This window comes from Papilio machaon, chromosome 11 (genome assembly GCF_912999745.1).
Source record: "Papilio machaon chromosome 11, ilPapMach1.1, whole genome shotgun sequence".
Taxonomy (NCBI): domain Eukaryota; kingdom Metazoa; phylum Arthropoda; class Insecta; order Lepidoptera; family Papilionidae; genus Papilio; species Papilio machaon.
Window position 1 is genome coordinate 1,959,376 of NC_059996.1, and position 21,475 is coordinate 1,980,850.

A 21,475-nucleotide genomic window follows, 5' to 3' on the forward strand; every position below is an offset into this window, starting at 1 on the left:
ATAATGACAAAAAACCACCATTCTTAAGTACATTATAGCATATTGACTGTAAAAATATTTACGCGATATTTACTAGTAATTTTTTTACCAATTCTAGCTAATTAACCAATACTTGAAATGGCAGACGTCCATAAAAACTTCCATGCAATTGTGCATAATGTTCGCACTCAGCTTGAATAGTAAAAGAAGTTGGCGAAAACGTGATATTTCCTTGTGTAAAATCATATTCCTTTTTATTAAAGTTTCATAATGGATAGTTTCAAGCGATGCTTATACGTGTTCGGATTTCATTAATCGTGTTCTTTGGAAGTAGGAATATAAGAAATTGGCTTTATATTTGAATGATCACAATATTTGGGCTAGTTTCCATAGTAGGAACTGTTAAATATGTCATTCTTTTTGTAAAATAAAACGGAAATAACAATTTTTTTTTAAGTATTTCTGCAGTGGAATTTCACGGTTAATTATTATTGTGATATAAGTTATGACTATAAAATCATACAATTTAAATTCTATTTAAAATATATAGCTGTTAAAATAAAATGATATGAAGACCTATACAAGAAGCAAAATTTAAAATATTATCCAAATAGTATATAGTACAGAAAACCTTTAACCATTTGAGGACAAAGACATTGAGGAAAGTTCAACTTGCGGTAAAATAAGCATTGTTACATTACTAATAGTGGTTTTCTAAGATCAAAATTACTGCATAAAACATTTCGTCGTCTCTTTGACAGAACAGAAATAACAATACATTTTAAACGGTTATCTGCGTCTCAGAAACCCGTGGGTTTTGCCGTGGCAAAGAGTGCAAATTAATTTCAATTCCAATAATAAACATAATGATTATTAAGTTCAAGCGGGTCGAGACACAAGTCAGCTACGTTTCAAGAACATCTCAACGTCATTGATATAGTTATTTATAAGATGACTAGTATTTAACGCGGAATTGCTTATTTTATTGTTTCTAAATTTCTAAACAAACAAGTGTACAAAATTTAGAATCTTTTACTAAAAATGTAAATTATTGCCTTGCTTTATCGTCATCTCTCTGCCATTTGCCTTCTCTGTACATAATTACTGATGTATTGCTTTACTATACGTCTAACAGCTGTGTCATAATAGACTCCCTAGTCAAACTTATCCTCTTTTGCATTGCGAACCATTATTTTTATCAGTTTTCTCTATCTATCTATCCTTTTTAACATTTCAATCTGTAAAAAATAGTACAAGTTTTACCTATTATTTTAAGATAGATATATTATTTTCTTTAACACTGATGCAACAAACAGACAAAATTTTATACATGAAATATATTAATAAATAATGTTTTGCATCTATAAATTGTAATCTTTTGTTTATAGTTGTGAGAGTGAGGGCCCTCTCTCCATTCGAGGACAAACTCGCGAGTTGTTGAAAGAGGACACAAGTGCAAAATGATTCGATTATTTTCATTCGTTACGTTGTTTATTTTGGTGAGTGTTCGAGAGGTAAGGGTACTCATTTTGTATATTCATAATAGTTGCTCCTAGAATTATTTAATAGTGGAATTTAATAGTTGCGAAGTATTTTTAATTTTTTTAGAACAATCGTATTAGACGGGTTTAAAAGGATTAAGCAATTTCTATAACGTCATGCAATAAAAATGTCTTGGAATTAAAAAGTTCCTTAAATTAATGTTCAGTAGAATTTTACAACTAAGGTCAACTTTAATAATGTCACGGGGTATTTCCTGACATAAACAGAGACTAGGAATTGCTCTGTAGTTTTTTAGTGCACGCTATTATAAAGGCTCTCCAATTAATTTTTGTTCTTAAAAAAAGGTTCTCCGCACTTATTTTCCACAAAGAAATTCAGTTTGAATACGTTAAAATAATCACTTTCAACATATCGCAAAATAACGCATTCGAAAATTCTTTAATCGTATAATATAGCTTACAAATTTGCTACTGCATTTTGGCAGGCGTTGTCACGAAACCATCATGTATCAATCATGTTATTTATTGTAATTGACAATTTCAGGTGACAAAAGCTGATGTCTTCGTGCAAGCACCAAACCGAGGAGCAACTCTGGTAAAATTGAAGTCTAGCATAAAATATTTCATCTCGTTATCTACTCCACTACGTTAAAATTTAGTTGATAGCGATATCTAATTAAAAATAATTAATCATTTATTACCGTTTTAATTATTTTGTTACTTATTTTTCTCTAATATCTTAATTAATTTACAATTTCAGAAACCCATATCAGTCTGCTGTGATATACCTGAAATAGGAGATCCAAAACATTTAGCAGAATGCTCAAATCCGAGACCAATTGGACCAGTGAGATTTTTTTTGTAATACATCATTTTTTGACATAATAAAACCCTGTACTTTATGTAGAAAGTGCTATTTTCACAGTGTAACGATGTACAATGCGTCTTCGAGAAATCAGGTTTTCTTGTCGACAAAAATACTTTGAATAAGGAATCGTATAAGAAACATCTTCTAAAGTGGCTTGAAGATAACAAGGGATGGACAGGAGCTATAGAAAAAGTCATTAACGATTGTGTGGAAAAGGACATTCGACAGTACCTTGATTATCCCTGCAAAGCTTACGATGTGTTCGCGTGTACTGGGATCGCAATGTTAAAGGTAAGTAAATATTAAATTCATCAATAACTCCCTCCCTCCTTACGGAGAGGTAAGGTAAAGGCACAAGGCAAAGGCATTTTCAATCTTCTGAAATTATTTGCTAAATATTTAAATCTGAAGTTAAAAAATACGGAATGAATTTAAAATTAAGATTTAAATTCGGTATTATTGTATTGGTCGGATCTTAAAACAATAATTTTTGTTTCAGAAATGTCCCAATGAGTTTTGGAAATGCTGATTTTGGATATTAAAAATAAATATTTTTAAAAACTATTATTAATAAGAATAATAAGTTATCTTTTGTTTTTCTAAGATATTAATTAATTTCACTACATTCTACAATTAATCAAAGAAAAAGTATTTCGAGCGTCTGATATGTTTTTCGTTGTTGAATAAACATTCAGTCTAAAAAAATACCTTGTCTCTTTCGCCTTTAATATTTAACATTTTAAGAAAACTATAATTTCTTTTCATGTTAAGAAAAAATAAATAATTTGCCAATTAATTATAGGAGGAAGGTTAAAAAGGCGACCTGTAATTACAGACAATAACAAGGCTATAGGAAATCTACGTTCCATTTCACTAATAACTTAAGTAGATAATTATGCATTTCCTAGCTAAGTTAAATCAAAACTAACTATTTAAATTAGAATTAAAAGGTATTGTAATATGTTTTTGTACATGACTTGCGACAGTGAAAACCCACGGTTACACAGTAAAAGAAAAAAACACATCAATAAAGGTATATAGATAGACGTAGAAACTATTGTTTTGTGATAACAAAATATGCTTATAACAATTAGTTAATTACATTCTACACGCGTAGTTGGGCTCGGTTCATTGTCCCGTTGTAATTACTGTCATAGTGCCCAAGGTCTCAACAACTCTTGACACTGATTCGCGCGACGCCTTGATGACTATCTGCCTTGAGGACATCCGACTCACCACTACGCTCATTATACGCTCAAGTACCAGAAGGTTGGGAATTATAAAGCAACTAATTGTTGCCTGCGACTCCATTCAAACAACGAAAAACTAAGTATTTTGTTCCGGACTTAGGTATTGCTTAAAATAAAAAATGTAAACAAATCTGTCCCATAGAAACCATAGAATTTCTCGGGGTAAAAATAGCCTATTTAATTATACAGACTGTATTGTATCCATGTTTCTTGGACGTTTTCTTAGTTTAAAAAAATGATAACAAATTTACATACTACTTAATTTAATTTCTATTTGTATATATACATGTGACATTAATTATTTCTTAATAATCACGATTCAATGCACGTCTAAATCGTAACAAGAAGTCATCCTTCCACTTGACAAGTTGATATAAATAAATACAATAAAGTATCTCTGTCAGTTATTAGCTAGAAATAGAAATGGTAGCTCACTATGCATACTAATCTATACGATTAATAAAAAGTATGTTTGTTTGTATGTAATATCGAAAAAAACATATTTATTATTATTACGTATTATGTATTTACGTTAATTAACGAAAAGCCAATTACTGAATTTTCGTCTGTCTTTCAGTCTGTCTGCATTTATTCCGAGATATCTCCAAAACGACTTGACCGATTTTGACGGGACTTTCACTGAAAGGTAGCTGATGTGTGCAAGAATAAATTAAGCTGCTAACTACTATATCCGCTTATACGAAGTTCCGGTTAACCGCTATTAACAATATGATACTAATTATTCTAATATGTCAGTTTCTACTTTTGGTACCAGCACACAAACATATTGTCTACCCTTTCATTATATTTGAGAAAACAGAGACAGCTAATGTTTTGATAGAATTGTCATGACAGTAGAATTCCACAGTAATACTAATAAGTTATATATCGATACAAAAAAAGTGGAAATTTTATTTCTATTACCAGGATCCTGAAAACAGCCATGGTCATGATTGTGAAAAAGAAAACTCGATTTCCGATAAGGAAGGAAATTGAAGAAACCGTACCCATTGTTTTAGATATCTGTGCACGCGACAAAAATGATTATTCTTCAATGTTTATTCATTGATATAAACAGCATTTAAGATAAAAAAAATCAAAGAAACGTAGACAGGAAATGTTGGTTAAAAACAAACCAATATTTCATGTTTGTTATGAATCTTATATGATTTTTTTTTGGTATAAAAGCAAACGCTCGTGCGATTCCCAAGACTTGTTTGAATATTGTCTTGAAAAAATATTATGTTTATTAAGGCATTTTAATTCATTTAATTAAAGAAATACCGCTGCAGAAATTTCAAGGTCAGCGTACACCCGGAAGTAAACATTTAGACCATTCCATATTAAAAACAAAACAGTTGTTACATAAATATCTTATGTATACCATCATGTAAATATATCAAAAGGTAAATTGTTAACGGATGTAAGCGCGATCATCACATTTATTAAAAGCAGAACGCATTGTTACAGTTGGTTGAAATCATGTACTATTGCGTTTGTAAGCCATGTTATCTAAATTATAAACAAGTCGTATTTTTGTATACAATTTACAACTCTTAAGGTGACCACAAAATTATGACTTTATACTTTTTTTTCAAAGACTGATCCTTCATGACTCGTTTACGATGGAACCCTGAAATACATTTGGTACATATAATTTGAACTTTGCAATAGAATTCGAAAAACTTCATGGGCTTATGGTTACCCATATAAACTGTTTCAATTACATTCTAGCTTAAATATATGTCAACCTTTTTATCGCATGCTTATATTAGATATTACCAGAAATCTTGGTTTTTGAAAGATGTAGGTTTCCGAAATTTAATTTTGACAGATAAATAACAAAGTGTTTTTACTAGAATGAGTTTCGGTGATACATATTAAATGATAAAACATACTCTTTTGTAAGCACTTTGACATCCATATTATCAATCACCGGCGTTCAAAGGGTTAAAATATGCGTATATGAACACTGTGAAATTGTATATTTTGAAGCCATGTAGTATGCATCTTATACATAATTTTAGTCTTAGTCCCCTACAAGTTAATTTTTAATTAATGTAAGTACCGATTTTTGGTTTCAGTTTATCACTATCCTTTAAATTTGGCTACAATCTTACTAATTTATATATGCGAATGTTTGGATGGATGTTTGTTTGAAGGTATCCAAGAACGGTTCAACGGATCTCGATAAAGTTTGCCCTAGATGTATGTCATAGTCTGAAAGAACACATAGGCTACTAAGTATGTTTTTTTAATTGCTCGCGGACGTAGTAATGAAGTACATTGCTCAGCTCGTTCTGTCAAAGTAATTTTTTTTCACAACAGAACATTAAATTTTTTAAATTCTATATATTCATGAAACTTCATAAAGCAAACTTTAATTCAATTTTAAACATATTTTGTAGATAATTACTAGCATAAGTCCAAAGTTACAAAATAAGCAATGAGATCACTCTGTTGTGAAGTTTATGGTCTAACCACAAAAAATGTTAAACAATTTCAAACATTATTACCTCACATAAATACATATTTTAAATGTAAAACGATTTAAGATTCATTATTGGCAAACCACACGCACACAAAATAATATTTTTTTTATTTCTGCATAAGGCTACGAACCCTTTACATACAGTAACTGACTCCCTTTCCATAATGTGATACTTAAGGTCATTGACTACATAATACTCTAGATATATGATCCTTATAGAATTCAATGTCTTACAATGCTATAGTAAGTATCCTTATTAATTACTTTAGATCCTTTTATGCCACACTCAAGAGTCGTTAAATTGTCCACTCAGTGTAGATTTTTCGTACAAAATTTACATTTCGGATCTCCGTTGATGTCTTAAAATATAAATGAATCCAAAGTACGCTTCATTACTATGATATAGGTAGAATAAATTATTAAATTTAAATTAATATTGAACAAAACTGAAAACTGATCGTATTGCAAAATTACCGAAGTGAGAAAGAACACTCAAATGTTTACTGTTACAAGTAATTACTACACTAGCCCTAATGTTAGGAATATTGCGTAGCTGATTTCAACTGTTAAAGGTTGACTTCTAAATCTGCCTACTACAGTACGAGGTGATTTACCGTAAATATACTGTAACGTTCTATTAAAACTCATCCATTGGAATCCATATAATAGAAAACTAGCGAACTAGAAATATAACAACAATAGAAGGACATACTTTCGCAACAATCAATCGATGTTGCAATTTTGTGAATTTATTGGCTAATTTCACTATTTTAGGTAAACAAATATTTAAATAATATTAACATTTTAAATTAAACATCAGTCGAAAAGGATGACATTTGTTTTTAATGGTCATATTTCGTCGTAGGATGAATTCTAGACCAAAGATTAACAACATTAATATAACGTAGACACGACAAAGATGAAAGCTTTTTACTTAAGTTATTTCGTTCGATCCAGTTAATGACAGTTTTTAACGTGTATTTTTTTTGTATGTCTCAAATTTTGATAAAAATTTTAAAGCATAGTCCTGATAACTGTATGGTTGCTCTTTCAAATACTCGTGCTTTTATGACTTTTTCAATTTTATTGCAATAAAATATAACTGGCGTAACAACTAAATCATTCTTTTTTAAAACAATGTTTATAAAAATGACTATGTAATACGCAATCAATACATAATTAATACATTAAACTAGATATTAGACGGCTAAAAGTGATTTTTTGTAATTTTAATTATACTTGTATTTCTAAATTACGAAATTCAGCCAAGTTATTTTATCCAAAGATTAATAAGAACGTATCTAGACATAACAGTTCCAAATTTAAAAAAGTAATGAGTGTGAAGTGATTAATTTAGCATCTGTATGTTATCTAATCTATGACGTGTGCACCTTGATTGTTCAGAGTCCGACAATGGTCAGGGCCGCTGGATCTGCGATATAAAAACTATTGTATCCCAGTATCCGCTATCACTACATCTCCGCAACTAGAGAGATAATCATGTTTACATTAGCCAGCTTATTTATCATCGGAACTGTTTTCCAGGTTAGTATTTTTAATTACTTTGATTGTAACTATGCATTTTTTTTATATATTATAAGGTGGCAAACGAGCAAACGGCCACCTGGATTTTCCGCAATAGCGAGGTGAGCGTTGCCCATAGACATCCGCAAATGCAGATGCGTTGTCTACCTTTATGCATTGATCGGACCTAGATATCTATTGGCAAAATGTCAATCAGTTAACAATTTGACGAATGCACTTCGACAGATTATATATTTTCGATATATCGATGATGTTAAAATGTAAATGATTAATTCTGAAATTTGATAACTATTTATATGTTTAGTCCGATTAGAAAATGATACAGTTCACAATCTGTCAGTAACAAATACAATTCACATCATACTCATTAGAATCTAATAGATAAAATATCATTGGGATGGAGATAACGATAAAATTCCTATTTAAGTAAGATGATGTTTTTAAACATTTCCAGATAACAACGTCCCAGGGTCCACCACCGTTGCCGCCAAATCTACCGCCAGAATGTTTAAATCCACCTCATATCGTAAGTATTGTAGTCTTTTAAATCATGAATCCCGACTGTATTCTTAAAAATATCAAAATATAATCTTTATGTCGTGTCTTTTTTTTTAAATAAAAAGCTTGCTGGTTTTTGTTTCCGCTGTTCAATTTTTGTTGCAATTATATAGAAACTAAGGCGTGTTTAACGTCTTAGAACTTTGAGATCGAATAGATATATATTAATATTTCTGTGGTTCGTTAAGTTTTTGAACGTTAATTTTTTCATATTTTAAAAACAGAAATGAATTGCCTTTTAAAAGTACATTTAAAGTGCAAAAACCAAAAATACAGCGGAGCATTTTAAATTTGTGTTGTTTCGCGTGAACTGGAATATTCCTTCGCCAATTGCTCTTTATATCTTTTATTGTTATTACAATAGAGTTGCTTTTTGTTAAAAAAAAATAAAATATTTGATATGATATAAAATTAGTAAAAATCGCTTCATGACGGATATTTTTTGCCGCACGGAATGGTCTGTCCTTGGCGGTATTTCCTAACCAGTACAACTTATTGTCCTTCAAGAAGCGACTATACTCTTTCTCAAAGGCCGGCAACGCATCTGCAGTTCCTCTAGAGTTGCTGATGTCCATGGGCGTTGATGATCACCTCGGTGTACCCGCCGCTCGTTTCTCCCCTTCTCTTATATAAAAAATAATAATTTGCATAAAATCCTCATTGCCTCATGTATACAAATCCAGAATAATATTATAAAAACCAAGCTTATTCATTACTAGTTGTAGCAAGCGTCCGCGCGGCTTTTAAAATAAAAACTCAATTAGTATCCTATGTGTTCTTTCAGACTAAGTTCTACATCGATGCCAAATTTAATCGAGATCTGTTGAACTATGTTAGATATATCTTCAAACAAACCTCCATCCATTCATCCATACATACCCCCAAACATTCGCATTTATAATATTAGTAAGATTTTAGACTAGCTAGCTAGTGCATAATATAGCCCACAAGCTGTTTTATTTTAAGCGAGATAAATACAAAAATAACTTGATAATTTGATTAACACTTCATGTGAATGTAATTCATTAAAAGAAATATAAAATAACATTATTTAATTAATAGGAAAATCCACGAAAATGCTGTCAAATACCACCAATATTTACAAAAGATGAGTTTGAAAATTGTGGCTTTAAGGAAGAAAATGTGGACAAGCCTAGACACGGGCCTCCAGACGTAAGTGTGAATAACAATAGCATTATTAGGGACTATTTATTAACTCCTTTGTAAAAAAACTCCATTCAACTTAATTTTTGTACACAAAAAATTTCTGTTAAAATTAAGATGTACAATAGTTATTAAAACCCATAGACAACGGATTCAAATAATTTAATTTTAAGATTAAAGACAACGCCATCTATGAAGCGATAACTCAAATTACAACGCTTAACAACCTTTGGGTGTTTTTAACTACTGATTCGTTTCTAAAATAGATAAATAATGTAAATAAAATTACGGTCAATAATGGTTTTCTAATTGTATTTAGAAGAATTAAAAAATAAATGTATTTTTCAGTGCTCCAAGCAGTTATGCTTACTGAAAAGTCGCAATCTTGTTAAGGACGGCGATAAAGTTGATCACGAGGCCATGATAAGTTTCATGGATAAATGGGTTGAAGCTAATCAAGATTTCAAACCGACTGTGGAATCAGCGAAGACCAAATGTCTAGCACAAGAGATACCCGGTCCGATGGAAATCTGTGAAGCAAATAAAATTGTTTTCTGCATCAGTTCAGTTCTTTTCACGGTGAGTAATATCTTTAATGTTCTGGTTAAAATAAATAAAAGAACTCTCAAACTTTACCGCAATTTTTTTCCAGACAAAATCGCACCAACAACTTTTGACTTTTAAAAATATAATTTAAATATTTTAAAGTAAATTTAGACGAGATTTGATTTGCGAAATGTTGAATTTGATTAATAAGAGCGTAACTAAAATTCTCTAATTATGTATTAAAATTAAATTTAACCAGAAAATGTATATGTTTTCAGGAGTGTCCTAAATGGGTGACCGGCGATGATGACTGCAAGAAGCTGAGGGACCACATCGATACTTGTTCTAAATATTTTTCCTAATTCAAGATTAAAAAGTGCTTGATACATTTATTTATTCGACTATTTATTGTATTTATTTAATAAACAATTATAAATTATTGTGTAATTTTACTTATGACTGAATGAAAAGTTATTTGCAACTTGTCCATCCTTCAATACAATTAATTGGTTTTACAATGAAAATGAAAAACTAGTGGTTGCCAGTTATTTCGTAAGCGTAGAAAATAAAAAGAAGCCTATATTACTACTGCATACATCATCTAAATTCCATTAAAAGAGCCGTTAAAATAGTTCGAGCAGTTAAGGAGCTTACAGGGAAAAAACGCGGACTTGCAGACACACACAGACCAAAATTTTAAAAAAATAATTTGCGTTATAAGCAACTCATAAACATTTTGTGCACGAAATATGATTTTCCCTATGTTACATACAGACAATTCCATTTTATTAGTCGTGTAGATGAAACGGTTCTTGATTACAAATAAACGAGTTCTAAAATACAAACCCACCAGTATATAAGACATTAGATTATTTGTGTTTTACCAAATACAATGCTGTCAGTAGTCAACATGCTGTTTTGTAGTAAGTTAGTGTTGATTCTAGCTACCCAGGTAAGTTTGTTTATTATTTATTATTAAGGACGAGGTGAGAAGAAAAATCTAAATATCAGTAAGTCAGGTTTTAGCTGGAAAGTCAATGGAAATAAATTGATATTGACCGATCCGCACTAGACCAGCGTGGTTTCACTAAGTCGTATTGCCTATTCAACCCCAACATGCGACAGACACCACACCTGGTGGGATACAATAGCTGATGACCAAGTTATTTATAATTCGTGTACATTTTTAAATTCTTTATTTTATGCAATTAAAAAAAGCATTTTACGTGACTTTTAGATTTCCATATCACTATGTCTGCCTGCATCGTCTCAAGATCAAACCCAGCACTGCTCACAGCTTCCTTCAATTGTAAGTTACCTAAAGCAGCCATACACGGACTGCTTTAAACAGTAGGCATCAGCCTTCAAGCAGTCAGCGTACGTCCGATTGCATTCATTTAAATTGCGACTACAATTTACGTTCTTAAAAGCAAATTATCTTTCATAAGAAATACTAATAAATTTTGTATTTACAGAACAATCCAAAAAAATGCTGTGATCTGCCACCCGTATTCTCGAAAGAGGATTTCAAGTTTTGCAATTTGACGGATAATTTTCAAAAAAATTCCTCAAACGGTCTAGTGGACGTAAGATTTATTATATTTTTGTAAAGATCAAGCTATGATTCTTTTTAATTTCTAAATTAATATCTTTAAAAAATTCCAGTGCACCAAGCAATTGTGTATTATGAAAACTTTGAACTTTATAAAGGATGGGGATAAAATCGATCGTGACGCTCTGCACCGTTTCATGGATGTATGGGCTGAAACTAATCCAGATTTTGCGACGATAGTACGAGTTGGAAAAACGAGATGTCTTGGAAAAGAGATACCAGGACCTCATGAACTTTGTGAAGCTAGTAAATTTATCTATTGCATTGCTACTGTTGCTATTACGGTGAGTAGGAGTCACGTATTGCCAAAATTTATTTTAGTTGAAGACGTAAATCATCCAAGCGATATTTACAACACTGACAAATTAATTGACGTATATTTAATAGTAGATGTAAATAGTACACGTGATGGCTACTACACAGTTTTTTTAAAGGTGCAAAAGGAGCTATATATATAATAATAAATATACAATAATTTCGTAAAGTTTTGCAAATAATGCATTTTTTACCCATTGGTGATTGAGTTTTTATATAACTACTAGCTGTCGCCCGCGACTCCGTCCGCGCGCAGTTAAAAAACTTATTTGGGGCATGAAAAATAGATAAAAATAAATGTAGCATATATGACACGTTCGTAGATTTACCATAGCAGCGCCATCTATTGATTACTTACTCAACCCAGTCGAAAGGTATCGACATCTGTTAGAACCATTTGGAGTTAACAGATAATTGTGACTGTCAAATAATAACAGACAAATAATTAGCAATAAATTAAAATTGAGACTATAATTTGAGATTTAAACTATCCTATCTCTCAAGTTGGATCGAACTGAACATGGTGTGCGAATTTTATTATAATCGGTTAAGTGGTTTAGGAGTCCATTGAGGACAAACATTGTGACACGAGATTTATATATATTAAGATTTCTTTAAAAACGAAATAAAAATCTTAATTTTATACTTAGGTAGAACTACTTAGATGTTAAAGATAAGGTAAAAATATAAATTATAGCTATTATAAAAACAACCAAGTACCAAGACAAACAACGAAGCGGTTTTTTGTTTGGACCGAGTCGATTCAGGCAATGCTAGTTTGTTGTAGTGTTTAACCAGTTTAATTATTTCACAGGTGTGCCCAAAATGGATCGTGCAAGACGAAGACTGCAAGGCATTGAAGAATCACATTGACACGTGTGCTAAATATTTTCCACAATAATATTAAATATGTTCACATATAGAATCAGTATAAATCGCCCACCTGGCAATGCTCCGCCTCGCGATCGCCGCGGCATATACTCGCTGCCGCCTTGACATCGACTATTGAGCAGGATAAAGATGTGCTAGAAAAACTTTATGTCAGTCTCGCTTGCACGGATTGACGGCACGTGTCTTTATACCGCTCAATCGAAGAAGTCATGGCGTCAACGGGTGTAAACTGCTGCGATCGCGATACGGGGTGGTGTCAGGTGGACGAGAAGTGGAAGAAAGCGCACCTTAAATCAACATCACCAATGTTATAAATAGAACAAAATCTGTATTTATGTAAGTACGTTTGTAACTAATAAATACAAAACTAGTGGATTGCCTTCAACATTTAATTAGTCATTAGAATGCTGCATTACCTCTACGTTATTAATATTGTTATGTTTTAAATATTTAAAAAATTTACCTACAATCGCTTAGTTAAATCTCCTAAAAGTACTTTTAGAACTACTAAAGAATAAAGAAATCCATTTATAAAACGTTTAATTTATTTAAAATGAAATGTATAATGATAACATTATGATAATGAGATGACACGGTTCTTTATGATAATTAACTATTCTAAAATTATTATTATTTTATTTTATTATTCATAGCATCCTCTCATACGTTCAAAGTTAGTATATGCAAAGATATACAATTGTAATGCATACAAAGCCACTAATAATTAATACTGTCACGTAAATGCTCATCGAATAACTTCTTTCGTATATCACACGCGTCAGCATGAAACCTTATCACTTTCCTTAAAGGAGTATTATTAACTACACTACACTAGCAGTCTTTACTGAAAATCTTCACGGCAACAGCCTCGGATTGTACCGACCAACATAAAGTATCATGCCTGAAGGATTATGTCTGACGAAGAACAAAAATGGTCTGTCGAATTTTAATCTAGCCGGCTGAGCGTTTCTCGCCGGCAGACGTGCTTGTCTTGGTCGCAAATGTAACGGCAAATGCATCGCTTCACCAACATCATGAGGGTCGTGAAAAGCTCGCTGATAATCTCTTGGCTCATCCCAGCCGTGCACCCATCTCGCTGAACGACGCTTTTGTAATTCTGGATATTGTTCTATGTGATGCTGTTCACCAATTACATTTTCTCCACAAGTAACAAACGTGTTAGATTGTATCATGTCCGACAAATATAAATCCTTCGACGGACCATTTAGTCCACCTAAATCAGCGTGCTCGGCATCAAATAAATCTTTGAGACCCATCCTTTGCAGGGTAGATGTAATATTAAATGTAGATTTGTGAGAAAATCTAGGTATCTGGAGTTCAAGACCGAGTCGTGGAAGAAGAGTACGTAATAAGCGATTCCATGCAGCAGTAGTTGAATCAGAACTCAGCAAACGTTTCTCTAGTTCTTCCAAGTCTTCTGCGTGTACGATGTTACCTTGTTGGCCAGGCATTACGAATATCGTACTTACGATTGAATTTATATTTCCTAAAGAGGCAGCCGTAGCGTCGAGAGTTGGGTCGTAGCCAGCCAAAAAGTTGTTGTATACGACAGCTGGTACGGGCACGAGTCTTCGTTGACGCACGTTCGGTGATACTACAAAGTACAATTCTCCATCTCTTCCATCGACGGAAGTTCCAGAACAGTCCGTCTGAAATTTTAAGTTAACTTATTAATAAAATACTTAATACTATTTACTAATATTGTTTGATAATTTAGTATCGTCAACTTTAATAGGATACAAATGAAGTGAGATCAAATAAGGTTACATTTTCCGTAAGGTATTCTTATGATTTTTTTAATTGTTTAAATTTAATTTAATTTTTTTTATGTGTATATTCTGTTTTTTTTTCGATTTTCGATTTACATATGTACATTTATCCGACGTTCTTACGGTGAAGGAAAACATCGTGATGCAACCTGCACATATCTGAGAAGAAATTCAATGATATGTGTGAAGTCAACCAACCCGCACTTGGCCAGCGTGGTTGACTATGGCCTAGTCACCCCTAACTTGGGGTAGGCTCCGAGCCCCTCGGTGGGGACGTACAGTGAGCTGATGATGATGATATTCTGGTTTTATTTGGATATAGCTTAAATGTACATTTAATTATACTTACTTGGAAAATATTAGCCGAGAAAGCTGCCAATGGAGGTTGCATGACAATAGTATTGGTTTTCATGAATTCCAATATTTTGCCCCACGTATATCTCTTCACTAGTAAATTTGTTCTTCTACGTATGATATCACTGATCAATTTAAAGTTTACCTCCTCAACGTGACCATTATAGAAATGTTGAACTCTTTCTTTATAAAACGTTAAAATTTTTCCTTTATTTCTATCACTATACAGTTCTCTTATGAATGCTGAGACAGCAACTCCTGAGGCAGGCGTCATTTCTATTGAATCAGATATATTTTTTAATGTAAAGTGTGGATTAAATGTCACCATATCATCTAGCTTCAATATTTCATTCATTTCTCCCGAAGTCGCGCCTCTCGCACCCATAAACATCATAGCTAACATAGAAGTGACGGCATAAGGAGAAAATACAAAACTCCTCTTTGTATCCATAGTCTCCACCAAGTCGTTCCAATATCTGAAAGCCAATTCATTACACAGTTTACTAAACTGTGCAATATCTTCACTCAGGTCTTTAGTAGTTAACTCTAAGCCTTGATTTTCTTTGGAAAAGTCTAAAATAATATTTTTATCATTATTACTTTCCGGTAAGTTGTAGATATCTGTTTTAGGCTTGTCCTTAGAATTTTTTATCATATCATGGATATTAGTTGGAGATACGGTAGGTATTAATTTCCATGAATTGTTCCTGTCACTCGCTAGCTCTTTATCGTCTATATTAACTTTTTGAATTTTCTTTTTAAAATCCTCGATTTTAGGTGGAACTTTTGTTTCAGCAACTTTCTCGCTTTGTTTTATTCCAGTGAATTCCTTATCTTCTATTTTGCTAGTATCAAAACTGTTTTTATCTGATTTGAAATTAATATTTTTGTCTTCAGGAGACTGCTCTGTTTCAGATTTATAGGAAGGTAGCGTTGAGTTTGAAGATTTAGTATCTTCTAAATTTAACTGAGGTACTTTTTTAGCTTCACTACTTAATTGAAATGTATCGTTCTTTATGTTGGAATTAATATCTGACACGGAAATTGTTAAGGTAGACTTATCTTCAGATAATGCAGAGTTAATTGTAGAAACCTGTATCATATTCTCTTTATTTGCTGTTATTGTAATATTTTCTATTGGTGTTTTTCCATTTACATTATTTTCATTTTTAATAATACTCAAGTTAGAACCAGAAGGTGCCTCAGACGATGTAAGTATCTTGCTATCGTCAACGTCAACCTCGGTTGTTGATTCAATATTTTCCTTGTACTCAGTTGTAACTATAGTTGGTAGTTCAGTTGCTGAGATTTTTTGGTCATCTTCTGTCAAATTTTCTCCATCGAATTTATTATCAGGGCCTTCGTTGACTACTTGGGACAATAAATCACCCATTGACTCGGATAAAACAGGATCCAATGTGGTCATTGAAGCTAGTAATGGAGAACTTGTTGTTTGTGTGTGTTTATCATTAGAATTGACTTTAGAAACTGTCGTTGTATTTTCCCTTTTATCATGAGGGTCTAGTGTTGATATTTTAATATAATTATCAGTATTATTTTTTAAATCTATTTTAACTTTGCTAGCATTTTCCACTTCAGAGGGAATATCTATGTCTAAATTTTCTTTACTCTCGAATTTTACTCCGTTACTTAATGTGCTTTCCATCAAATCATTTGAAGAAGACGTAGGTGTATGTGCGCCTCCAAGATCAGAAGCTATTTGAATCATACTTTGTGCTACATCAAACATAGAATCCATTGATTCCCCTTCAACGGTAGCAATACTCTCTTGTGTGTTTGCGTTTGCATGGTTTTGTTGCACGTTAATTTTTTTTATTGACTGTTCAGTAGAAGTGCTTTGCGTATATGTTACAGAAGTTGACGGGGAAATAGACTGAGTGGTTATTGTCGTCGAGTTATTTTTTTCTAACTCTTGGTTGTTTACTGACGACACACTATCAAAGGTCGATGTGTAGGTTGTTGGAGATTTCGAAACAGATGTAAAGGTATTCTTGTCATCGCTATCAAATTGGGCTAGATCCTCTTTTGTTGCTTGTAAAGGCAACTTTGTTGTACGATCTGGTAAATAAGTAAAAGTTGATACAGGTATAAATGTACTAACTTTTTCGTATTGGATATCACCTCTTTCAGTTGTTTGTTCATAATGAAAATCGACTTGTACTCGATCAGTAGCAACTGTCACCTTTTCTGGAGTTTTTTCTGTACTAGGCGATGTATTCTCTTTAGTGGATGTTGAGATTGGTGGTACGGTTGTACTTGATAATATTAATGTCGGCTTTGTAGTAGGCTTAATTGTCGTTGTTGTGGTGGTAGTTGTGGGTCTAGGCTTAACAGTTGTAGTAGTGGTGGGAATTGGCTTGACATTTGTTGTAATAGTACTAGTAGATTTTGGCCTAACCGTTGTTGTAGTGGTCGTCGTAGGCTTAGGCTTTACAAAAGTTGTAGCAGAAGTGGTAGGTCTTAACTTGACAGTTGTCGTGGTGGTAGTTGGCCTTAGCTTAATTGTTGTTGTAGTAGTGGTAGTTGATCTAGGCTTGATAGTCGTAGTGGTGGTTGCCTTGACAGTAGTTGTGAAACTATTTTTTGTAGTTGGGACACGTTTTGTAGAAGGAGCAGTAGAAGTTGTTGTAGACGTAGTCGTCAACTTTGATTTCGTAGTGCTTGTTGTAAAATGTGACTCATTTTCAAGTGCTGCTTCCGTGGAACTTATAATTATTTGACCATTTCCTTCTTTGCTCAAAGATTCCTCATCGTAAAGTTGGGGATCTAAATCTATAGTGTCAGTTTCTGGAGTAATGTATGATCCAGTAGTTTTATCGGGTGTTATATCAAGACCCGTGTTCCCAAAAATTGAAGGTAAAATTAAACTCCACGAATCAGACACATCAGGAGTATCTAAAGTAGGTCGAATGATAGGTTTATTCTTATGCGCTTCCATTTGAGCCTTTAAAACATTTTGAACATTAGTCACCACACTGTGTACCTTTGTATAAGATGGCTGACTGAAATTAAAAGCTATGGTTGGTTGATTATCGTTCGCAAAGGTGACCAAACCTTCCGTGTCTTCTCCAGCCGCAACAATAGCTTGAATTTCTTCCAAGGTCATGAGTCTTTTAACCAATTCTCCTGACTCGTCAAAAGTATAGAACTCATATCTATCAGGTGTTAACAAATTAACTGGACTTCCAACTGTTGCCGGCAAATTTGAAGGCGGGGGTAAAGTATTTCCAAGAGCATCAGCGATGTACGGCAGCTTGGAGCGCCTGTAACATTATAACAATTCGTATTACATTTTAATAATTTTACTATATTAATACATGTAAAGCGACCTTATTATCAAATTCAGTTAAAAACATTACAAATGTATTGTTGAAAATGATAAAAACATAGTATATTTGAAAAGTATCACTGATTATTAATTTCTGAGAAGCTTTGGATCTTTAAAACGACAATATTTACCTTTCTTGTGTTTCGTTACCGCACACCACCGCAGCGGAAAGCAGCAGCCAAAATGATGCCTGCATCCTGCCTGCCCATACACCGGTCCTGGGACCTGAAACTGAGAACATACATAAAATTAATTAACATATAATTAAACAAAAAATCACTACTCAGAACATCGCATCTGCAATTCATAAGCATGGACGTGAGTAGCGGCTGTAAGTTTTACCTAGTCAATAAGTCATTTTTATTTATATGATAACTTCAGAGACATTGTTACCATTGTATATATTAACCTGAATTCAAAGAATACCATTAACCAGGGCGAAATAACGACTATATTATGTTGAAACTGGTGCAATTTTAACATTACAGAAAAGTTTCCTTTGCCAGTTTCGGAGCAACTGCACTCACACATTTTCATTATTATGCTTCCTAAAAGGACTTTTGGAAAAGTGGGTGAACTTAACTGTGTATTGCACTAATGCATTAGTATGACCTGGGCCCCTTCGCATAATATACGTTCAAAGTGCAAGTCACGACAACTACATATTTTAAGAGGAAAATGTTTACAACTTGTAAGAGATAAAAATGTTCACGGCCCTTCTATAAAAGGATTGCAGAGTGTTCGTTTTTGGTATACTTACTCTTCTAAATTCGTATAAACTGAAGATAACTTGAATTTTTTTAAATTATTATTATCAAAGCGTCTAATAAATTCATTATAGTCTTTCATGTTAGGCTCTGTATGATTATCATAAATGTGCCGTTAAGTTTTTTTTTTAATCCAATTTTTAAGTTCTAAAATGTGTCGGCTTGGGAGTTAGATATTTTATTTTGGCCCAGTTTTAAGCCAGTCTCGAACAAGAAGTAGTTTTCATTCGCTCTGCCTCGATATTATTTAACATAAATTATGAAGTTCGCGTCAAAACGTTACATTATAGTCGTAATAAGCATCGAGCGTGAACGGTAAAATGGTGCTAAACTGGCGGAGCAGCGGTCATTGTCACTACGACGAGAAGAACTCGTATCGTGCAGCACTCGAACACTTAACTGACTTCTTTTTATTTAAATTCTATTTTTGAAAATACAACTTACCTAACTAGTATTTTGTTTAAATAAGTAATAACCGTTGGTTTCTGAGACCAAAAAATTTCGTCATCCCTGTTATTATCCTTGACAGAACAGAGATAACATTGTATTTTGAACGGGGATTTTGGTTTCAGAACCTCACTATAAGTCCGATTGACTGTATTTCTGCATCCCAAAAAGAATATTATCTAATGTGGTCTGGGCTATAACATGTCCCAAATGGATATACAGAATTTTTATCAACAAAGAGTTTAATTTTTTATCATTACAAAATATTTAATTCTCCAAACATCATGTAAGAATAAATTTAAAGAATGAATCATTAAATTTACTAACGACATACAACGCCAATAAACAATAGCATTAAATTTCAATTTCAATTTCAATTTCAAATTCATTATAAAAAATCAAGCACAAGATAACATTTATAAAATAAAAGATATGAATAGAAATTTCCAAATTCTTCCTCTATTGTATTGTCGCAATGACCTGACACAAATTGCGTTCAGAAATATTGTTCTCATATTTCGTGGTAAGTGTGCGAAGAAACATTTCTTTGACCTCTAGCCTCCATTACGATGAAGTTCCGTTGTGTTTTGACAAGATGTTTGCGATGGTAATTTACGTGGAATGACGCTAGACATATTAGTGTTCGCTTCGCGCTAACTAATCGTAAGTTGTCACTGTCGCCACACACAAAATCATAATTGTTATTTTTGTTTTTTTTTAAATTACTTCCTTAACTAGTTTCTTACAAAGTATTTCAGGTCACAAATAATTAAAAGAAGTTATATGGAAGCTTCTCATTTTCTCCCTTTTTATTCCTTTCTTCTTTTTGTACATTCACTAGTGTTATAACAAATTGTTATCATGACCGTAACTTTAATGATTGCGAATAAACTGGTGCTGGCGTTGACATTTAATCAATATGAATTTTTTGCTTGGTTTTCCATTTACTATCATAAAAACTGCTGTTCAAATACGAAACACCTTAAACTGCAACTGGTTTGGATAAAAACACTAACTGGGATTATTAGAAAGATGATCTTTTTCTATTTAAACGAGATCACGTTTCAACTAAACGGTTCTATGTATTACATAACTAGAATTAGTTACACTATCAACATCAGATTAAAGATTTCAGGTATAAAAAACTCGATTGCACAACTGAGTAATAGCGAATATACAGTAGAAAACGATTTAGCTTTCGTTTATTCGTGATAACTTTTATCGTAATACTAGCTTTTACCCGCGACTCCGTCCTCGCGGAATAAAAAAATAGAAAACGGGGTAAAAATTATCCTATGTTTCCGTTTCCTGGTTCTAAGCTTGCTCACCAATTTTCAGTCAAATCGATTCAGCTGTTCTTGAGTTATTAATAGTGTAACTAACACGACTTTCTTTTATAATATAATAGAAGATTTGCAACTTAATGATATAGGTATTGCTTTACAATATATATTATAAAAAATAACAATAAATTTTTAGAATTTTCTGAAACCCGTATTAAATTATATTGTATCTATGTCGCCTTCTTCAATTGCAAACAACACAAAATATTTTTCTTTTTTGAATTACCAACTTTGATTTGAATCTTGAAGTTTATCTTACACATTACGACTTTATCTTCCATTGAATAAAATGTTATTGCCTCTTACGCGAGTATAAGAGGCCAAGTAATATGTATAAATGGCACTTAATCTTCTTAATTTTGTACGCGAGAAGGAAACACACCTGCGTCACCACTCTGTATCGATACAATCCAAATATTACCGTAACATGAGTCCCTTTACAATGTTAAGGCACTTCTGTGTATACATTAACTCTAACTAACTTGTTAAGTTGTATTACTACTTATAGAATTTCCTTATAGAAATGTTTGTTTGACTTTTCTTGCAATAAAAAACAAAATACAAGCGTTAAAACGATATATGAAAAAACTTACATTTTTGTTTACTATGAAATGTGTCGATGAGGAACAGAGTTGAGCCAATACATATAGATTATTTATGCGTGCTTCTTTTAATAACGACTATTAACTGCCAGTGTTCAATCA

General features: G+C 32.4%; 3 protein-coding genes across 4 annotated transcripts in view; 2 read left to right on the forward strand and 1 right to left on the reverse strand.

The window, feature by feature from the left end:
• The first annotated feature begins 1,360 nt into the window (after positions 1–1,360).
• On the forward strand, positions 1,361–2,911 carry LOC106708777. 2 transcript variants are annotated; one of them, XM_014500330.2, is made up of 5 exons: positions 1,361–1,493; positions 2,026–2,076; positions 2,242–2,328; positions 2,407–2,640; positions 2,849–2,911. In XM_014500330.2, exons 1-5 carry the CDS (start codon positions 1,440–1,442, stop codon positions 2,876–2,878), a joined length of 456 nt encoding a protein of 151 aa, XP_014355816.2. In that variant the 5' UTR covers positions 1,361–1,439; the 3' UTR covers positions 2,879–2,911. The 2 variants fall into 2 exon arrangements, with proteins under 2 accessions (XP_014355816.2, XP_014355817.2); XM_014500331.2 differs by having other exon boundaries at positions 1,361–1,478.
• A 4,482-nt stretch (positions 2,912–7,393) lies between these two features.
• Positions 7,394–10,299, forward strand: LOC106708788. The gene is made up of 5 exons (XM_014500343.2): positions 7,394–7,635; positions 8,090–8,161; positions 9,256–9,366; positions 9,706–9,936; positions 10,182–10,299. The coding sequence occupies exons 1-5, from the start codon at positions 7,591–7,593 to the stop codon at positions 10,263–10,265; spliced, it is 543 nt and encodes a 180-aa protein (XP_014355829.2). The 5' UTR covers positions 7,394–7,590; the 3' UTR covers positions 10,266–10,299.
• Positions 10,300–13,319: 3,020 nt separating this feature from the next.
• LOC106708906 (uncharacterized threonine-rich GPI-anchored glycoprotein PJ4664.02) overlaps positions 13,320–21,475 on the reverse strand; it is a 34,821-nt gene continuing 26,665 nt past the window's right edge. Inside the window, exons 2-4 of the mRNA XM_014500507.2 lie at positions 18,346–18,445; positions 14,861–18,149; positions 13,320–14,391 (exon numbers count right to left, since the gene is read on the reverse strand). Coding sequence (XP_014355993.2) covers positions 13,576–14,391; positions 14,861–18,149; positions 18,346–18,445 — 4,205 coding nt within the window. The 3' untranslated portion in view covers positions 13,320–13,575. The remainder of the gene's footprint in view (positions 14,392–14,860; positions 18,150–18,345; positions 18,446–21,475) is intronic.